Source organism: Asparagus officinalis, chromosome 8 (genome assembly GCF_001876935.1).
Source record: "Asparagus officinalis chromosome 8, Aspof.V1, whole genome shotgun sequence".
In the NCBI taxonomy this organism is placed as follows: domain Eukaryota; kingdom Viridiplantae; phylum Streptophyta; class Magnoliopsida; order Asparagales; family Asparagaceae; genus Asparagus; species Asparagus officinalis.
The window spans coordinates 117,954,068-117,961,538 of NC_033801.1; the positions used below are offsets into that span (position 1 = coordinate 117,954,068).

At 35.2% G+C, this 7,471-nt stretch overlaps 1 protein-coding gene across 3 annotated transcripts in view; it reads left to right on the forward strand.

Moving 5' to 3' along the window:
- LOC109820367 (proteasome-associated protein ECM29 homolog) overlaps positions 1-5,993 on the forward strand; it is a 51,857-nt gene extending 45,864 nt beyond the window's left edge. For all 3 annotated transcript variants that reach the window (XM_020386493.1, XM_020386494.1, XM_020386495.1), the window contains 5 exons: positions 3,428-3,551; positions 4,557-4,715; positions 4,802-4,905; positions 4,994-5,053; positions 5,540-5,993. In XM_020386493.1, the coding sequence (XP_020242082.1) occupies positions 3,428-3,551; positions 4,557-4,715; positions 4,802-4,905; positions 4,994-5,053; positions 5,540-5,749 (657 nt within the window). In that variant the 3' untranslated portion in view covers positions 5,750-5,993. The remainder of the gene's footprint in view (positions 1-3,427; positions 3,552-4,556; positions 4,716-4,801; positions 4,906-4,993; positions 5,054-5,539) is intronic.

Consider the following 7,471-nt stretch of genomic DNA (forward strand, 5'->3'; position numbering starts at 1 on the left):
TATACTTGAAGAAGATCACAGACGTTATGTATAAGTTTCAGATGCATGGTAAATTCATTGACTCTTTGTAAATATTAATCATTTGACTAAACATGTGTAGACGGAGAACATGTATAAGTAGATAATGTCCACGGTATGGTCACAACAAATTTGGACTAGTCTTATCAGGCACTGTAAAATGGGTATGGTTTGTCCCCGATGCCAGGGAGCACAAGACAAACAGATTTACGTTCTTTTTATTTTGAAAATCAAGAGTAATGTGTATTGAGTGTTGCAAACAAAGTGGCAAAAGAGCGCCAGACCTTGTTTTTTTATTCATATGACCTATATTTTTACCTGGTTTGTAAATAGGAAAATTACGAAAACTCTTCCAATTTTCTGGAATTAGCTTAGTAAAGCGACATTGTTGCAGTTGTGCATGCCTGCTAAGAATCATAGGGAAATTGATGCATCATCTGTCACAGCATAATTGACAACTAACTGTCTAGGAAAAGAAGCCAAGGTAATTTTAGTATAGACGTCTCACATCTCTGAGAAGAGAGGAATTTTGGGGTACAGGTAAACTTGGGGTACAAGGTAAAGAAAATTGGTAAACAAGAAGTACCATAAATAACTACCCAGCTATCCTAACACTTCCCCTCAAGCTGGAGAATATATACTATATATGTCCAGCTTGTTACAAACGGCAACAAAACAGTAACGTTAACTTTGCCCGGAGTACTTGAAGATGTCAGCACTTAGAAAAGTGTGGTCACAGCCAGAGATCATCCAACTTGAAGATGTCAGCACTTAGAAAAGTGTGGTCACAGCCAGAGATCATCCAAACACGAAACAAGAAGGCATAATAAAATTGTACTTCTTCATTTGAGGAGAGAAAAATATATGAAATATCAGCTTCTTTTGAAATATGTTTGCATGTGAGTAGCTATTTTGTATTCGACATGTGAGTTACCAGGTGTGAGTCCCGATGTTGTGTATTTTTTTATTCAAATGTTTTAGATTCAAAACTTCCCTCCATGGGTAACACCGTCTCTGGAGTGATCACTGTTTAGATTCACCCGCTAGTGCTCAAGTGCCGATCAGATCTAGCTCTGATCTTAATAGATTTTAGAGTCTAGATCCACTTCATATTGGAATCTTCTATTTGTTCCCCGTCAATAGCAGTTAAATCTATCATGAAAGGGAGCAATTAAAATATAAAAGTAGAAGTTTTAGGATCTAATTATTAATTTAACTAATAAATCACGAAGGCAACAGTAGGCAAATTGGTTGGGTCATCTGTAGTGCAGAAATTTATGCTTGCTATGTACTGGTTCAAACGTCTGCCAACAGTTCACTGTCATCTGTAGTGCACCGAAATTTGACCATAACACTTGACCCTTTTTCAAGCTTTCCTATATTTGCACAGTTAAAAAAGTTGGGTCCTATAGTACTTTCATTTATTTTTCTCAAGAGTTGTAAATGGGGTGCAGAATAGGTACGGAATTTACCACTTGTGTTGGTTTTTCGTTTAGCAAATGCAGATATGAAAAAGGGTACTGTTTGGATGTTGAATTCAACACTCATCTTCATCAAGAATTTACTTTCGCACAGGATAGGGTTACTGATTGATCTTTCATCTAATAATATTAACAATTATTATGGTCACTTCGCAAAAATTTTGATGTTTTTGTGACTTGTGGGGCTTCTGAGTGATTAGATTTATTCATTAGCATCATCACAGGTTGATTTTTTGTGAAGCCAATGTTTGGACTTTGTTTCTTTGCATATTGGTTTTTGTTTTAATCCACTGTAAATGTGCCTGTGAGTAGGTTTTGAGTCTAGGCGGTTTTGACTCTATGGCAGTCTTTGCATACTGGTTTTTGGTTTAATTCACTTCAGATGTGCATGTGAGTAGTTTTGAGCCTAGGTGGTTTTGAATCCATGGATAACCACTTTGCCCAAAGAGTCCAAGACTTTAGCTAATGGCTTATTGGCAACAACGTATGTCAAGAAATTGTAACTTCTTCCCTTATTGGCAACATGGGAGGCTTCCAAGATGATATTAGACCGACATTGTCACATGTTTATGTTGGACGCTTATCCACATTGTCCAAAGGCCAATGTGAAGCCAGGAGTGTTTAGTTTGATTTATATACGTTGTTGTCTGATAATTGAAAAGAGCAATCAGTAGAACTTTAATCGAGCCTTCAGCTGAAATAAGATAATATCTATAAAATCATGTTAGCTGCTACAAAATGTGACACAGTAGATTTTGGTCTATATGTATTTGCGCATAGTTTTCTGTACTTGGTGTATAGTTGACTTTTCGCATATTTAGCATGAACCCTCTTTGTGCATTAAAGAAAGGAGAATTTTTTGAAAAAGATCATTTTGAAAAATAATTAGCAACAATGACCCTTTAGCTAAATAATTTGCAAAATCGACATGTTTTTGGCCACGCCATCAAAGCTGGCCAAAAAGAGGTCGATTTTGCGAGATATCCTCTTTAAAATACACGCAACTAGTAGCCTCGTGTAATTAGCGAATGCTAGTTAAGAGATTAAACTACTTTTTAACAGCATGGGACTAATAGTCCTGTGTAAATAATTGACTTAATTCGCCCCAATGTATATAGATGGGACTGTCAGTCCTGTGTTTTCAATAGAGAGCAATGCCCGACCTGACAAATGCACGATAGTCCCGTGTTTTTGATGTAAAGCTGGACCGTCACAACCACACATGCAACCGGACAGCGAGCTCGTGCAAGCTCAAGCCCATGGAGGATGGTGACACTCTGAACGTGTAAGAAGAGGGGGACAAAAGGAAAGGGGCGGTCAGGCTGTTAGTGATTGATTAATAGATTTTTCTAAATTGACTCTATTTAAGTTATCGATATTATTTGTAAACCAATCACTTGATTTGGTTTTGTTGCGATTTTTTGGTGTATGGAAATAATGTGTTGTCGCGATATGTTTATCTATTGCATTTTGTTGCAATTTTTTGGATTGTTTATATATGTATTAAGTTATGTACATGACTTTATGGGAATTATGTTTATGGATTAGTAGTCCCATGGGACTGATAGGCCCGTGTATATTCTGGGCTTAATTAAAACTGTAATTGGCAATTGCTAATTACACGGGACTATTAGTCCCATGTAATTTAAAGAGGATAACTTGCAAAAGCAACCTCTTTTTGGCCACATCATCAAGGTTGGCCAAAAAGAGGTTGATTTTGCTAATTATTTAACAAAACGATTTTGCTAATTATTTTTCAAAATGGTCTTTTTCAGAAATTCCTCCTTAAATAAATGAATACCTAGTATATTTATTTGTTAAAATACAGATATATAAGTTATTTAGTACCAAAGCTTCTGTTTTCGATTACACCCCTAACCATTCTTTCAAATTTCTTGTATCTGATTTCTTCTTTCATCAATATTCAGGTCATTAGAGCTTTTGATAATCCAGATTTTTTCAGCACTGTTTTTCCTATGCTACATGAGGTTTCTAGTCAAGCCTGTGCTGCGAAGCCTACAAATTCATCTCTCGTTACTTCTTCTGGAACAGGTAAACTCAAAAAACATAAATTGATGTTATAGATAAAGAATTAGACAGAAGTATTTACAATTATTTAAAGAAAGCGGGTTAACATATCTTTTATTTATTTTCTTACTGAAGTTATTTAAACAGATCATAACACTTGAAACTTCAATTTAAAACTTCCCCTCCTTGGTTATGAAGTTACTAAGAAAAAAAAATGGAAGTAGCAACATAAAACAGCATTGTTTCTACAGTATGCATATGGCATTATTACTCAATAGTCAATATGATTGTCCCGGGGGTAGATTGTAGTACAAGCACATTTTAACATAATCTCCTTAGCTTTTGCTCGTTCTTTGGAAGTAAGCTTCAAAATCAGCTATAATTGATCTGTATTTTGATCTGAGGCTTCATCAGCCATACACAATGTTGCATGGGGAGGGGTACGGGTACAGGTACAGGTGCTGGTACGGGTGTAGAGCATGGCAAATTTGTAAAAGGTAGGGAACGGGGACATGGCTATATAAATATTTATATAACATATATTATATATTGGAATTAATAATTTATATGAGAACAAGGATGAGAATTAAAAGTCCTGTAACAGTTTTATGTTTTTTTAATTATGTGGATTATAAATTGAAAAATCACTAGTTTCTAAACTAGACATCCAAACAACCCTTCAAATCATAATTCAGAACTTGAACTATGTCCAATGAGTTGGAAGAAGTGGGTGTGAAGTGTAGGGTATATGTCCAAAATATATATGACAAGTGTTTTGAATTAAAACATGTATTGTATAATTGAGTACAGCCCAAATAAGTGTGCGCATCTATGTAAGGAGTTTGGATACATGTATGGGTACGTATCGGATATGGGTATTGCCTCATATTAGAAGTACCCAAGTTACATAAGCCTTACGTATCTGGATGCCTTAAATTAAACTATTATAATAGTATTTTCAGTCAATCTTTTCCAGATAACTTAGCTATTAGTCGTCCACTTATTCTTATTTAAATTCCATTTTTGCAGGGGAAGAAAGCGCAGAAGTTGTTTCTGTTTCTCTTGACAAGGTCGTTGACTGTGTGACTTCTTGTCTCCGTGTTGCTCGTCTGTTAGATGTTATTGAACATAAAGAAAAATTGATACACGTTTTTTTGTGTGCTCTGTCTCCTGGATTCAATTGGACAGGTTCTATTTTTTGTTGCTTGTTAAAGTTATATTTCATGTGTGGTTAAGCATGGACAGTTGCTAACATCGTGAAACTCTCTGGACAGTGAAAATGTCAGTTTTTTCTTGTATTAAGGAGCTTTGTTCCAAACTACACCCTTCCTCAGAACCTAGTGATTTTTCTGATGATCAAATATCTTTAGTTTATGAGGTAAATTCAGATAGCATCTTCAACCTTCTGTTTTTCATATTATTTTTATTTTTTCCTTCTACCTTTTCTCACTTTCAATTGTTCGTAGTTATTTCACTCGGTGGGCCCAAAAGTAGTTGAATGCATTCAAAATGTAAAGATATCTCAGGTATACATCCTTAATTCTTACTTTTAAACATTTTATTCTTTTCATGCAATTGTAGAGTTGTATAATGAGTGACATCAGCAATTGTTTATAGACTATTACAAACATTCCCAAGTTTATGTATTCTTTTACTTGTTTATCATAGAGTGTATAGATTTTCATGTTAACAAATGCCATTATTTAAGTTACGTTAATTTGTGTTTTCTATGGAATTACTCTTTTTAACATGGTTTTATTTGTTAAGAGCATGTTAAAAGACGGAAGGCAATGTTTCATTTAGGGGAACAATCATTGATTGACCAAGTTATTCTGTGAACTTAAATGTATTGCAGGGAACCGTTGCTACATTTGAACGTTAATGTAGATTTTTATTTTTTATTATTATTATTATTATTATTATTATTATTTTTTATTTTTTTTGCTATAGCTCACCTGCCGTTTCGATCCAGTGGAAGTAGTTTACCCAATAGTTTGATTTTTGATTCACAGGTTCATACGGCTGCTTCAGAGTGCCTGTTAGAAATGAGCAAGTTGTATAGAGGCATACCTTCTGAACAAAGAAAAAATATCGAGTTCAGCGATGAGCTCATTCATCTGTGTGAAGTGGAGAAGAGTGAGCAGGCAAAGACATTACTCCAAAAAGTAGTTGCTCTTCTTGAAGAACTTGGGGAAGAAAACACACCGATGGTCCAAGAATAGGATATCATGTCAAACCCTATTTTTTTTACTTGTTATACATTGTGTACTCATGTTGTAAATTTGGAGAGTTGTCATCCTCTTCCTTCTTTCGACTTATACAACCCTTTCTTCTATAAGGGGCAAAATTGGTTTTAAAATGTCAAAAACATGATACTTCACTTATAATTGAGTAAACTAGCGTGTACCCTGTTCAAAGCACGGGCTTTTATTTTTTTTTTTAAGCATTGCATTTTGAAACCGCCTCCTTCTAATGTTTAATACATTTGATTTGATTATTGTATATTTAAAATTAGATATCATATTTACTACTCTATACTTAGAATGTTCATGATACAATAAATTACTACAGTGTGAACATTTTACTCCTCTATATAGAGGACTGAAAGATTTATTGGTCTTGTTATAGTAATTTACTGTAGTATTTATTGTAGAGCAGTAGATAGTGTCACTGGTTGATTATCCTCTAGTTTATTCTAGGGTGAGGGTCTATATGCCAAATGTATTATGAAAAGTATGGTATACCACGTGGTTTTATTCTTGGATTAGCCTCAAAGCAGTTTATAACATTAAGGTTAACATAATTTCACTGACGTCTTCAAACTTCGGATAAAGACAGCACAAGTAGCAGGGTTAAGTAAACTTTGTAACTGGCCAATTCTTGTCATTCATAAACCAATGTTGTCATTTATACAAGCTTCTACGTTTTAAGCTGATAATCAGTACAAAACCTAGTCGTAATTATATGAATGAACCTTGAATACGTAATAAAGTGACTAGATGGCTAAAATTACCAAATATGTATTTCTTGTAGAACCCCTAACCAATTTGGTACTTTTTTTAAGCTACGGCTTCATTTTGGTTTTTTTTCTTAGCCTGATGGTGAAATAGCCCAAACGTTCGCCGCCGACTAAATTAAGTCTCGGTCCATCAAATCTTCAGTAGTTTGATATATGTCCCTCAAATCACTCAAATTTGCCATTCAACATGCCTCCGCCTCACCCCTCTGCTCTCCCCTACCTTTCCCATTCTCTGATGCCCCTCCTCTCCTCAAAACCCTCAAAATCTCTGGCTCCAACCTCCTTCTCCCTCTCCTCCCACCTCACTATAGTGGAGCTCAAATCCCTCACCCACAAACCCTCCCTCAAGAGGTGGGCGTCGGTTGGGCCGGTTCAGGGCCAGTGACGGTGCAGGTTTTCAAGGTCGGGGTCGGGTTCGAAACGGGCCCGCCCGGGTCAGAGTGGCGCTAGGTCTATTCTTTGGAGCTGGTGTCTGGATTAGACCCGGCCGCGCCACGAGACCGCATGGGTTTGCCCATGAGCTTTTTAACTTTTTATTAAATTTTTATATTTTTGATTTCTAAACTATACTACTTTGTATTAGTATGTATTAAATTATTTTTTATATCCACTCTATTATTTTAAAATGATATTATATATATATATATATATATATTATATATATGATATATATATATAATATATTATATTATATATTTATTATATATATATATATTATTATATATTATTATATGAGGATTAATGGGTTATCCTTGTTCATTGGCAGGCGGATTTTCCTCATTGAGCCCCTCTAAATCACATGATTAAATGACTTGTGGAGTCCGCTCCGTTGAATTGATCTACATTATTCTAGAACCCCACACACCAATTTTGGGGTGAACGTTCGTCGTTTGACCCTCCATCGAGCAATGTGAAAGTTTTATTC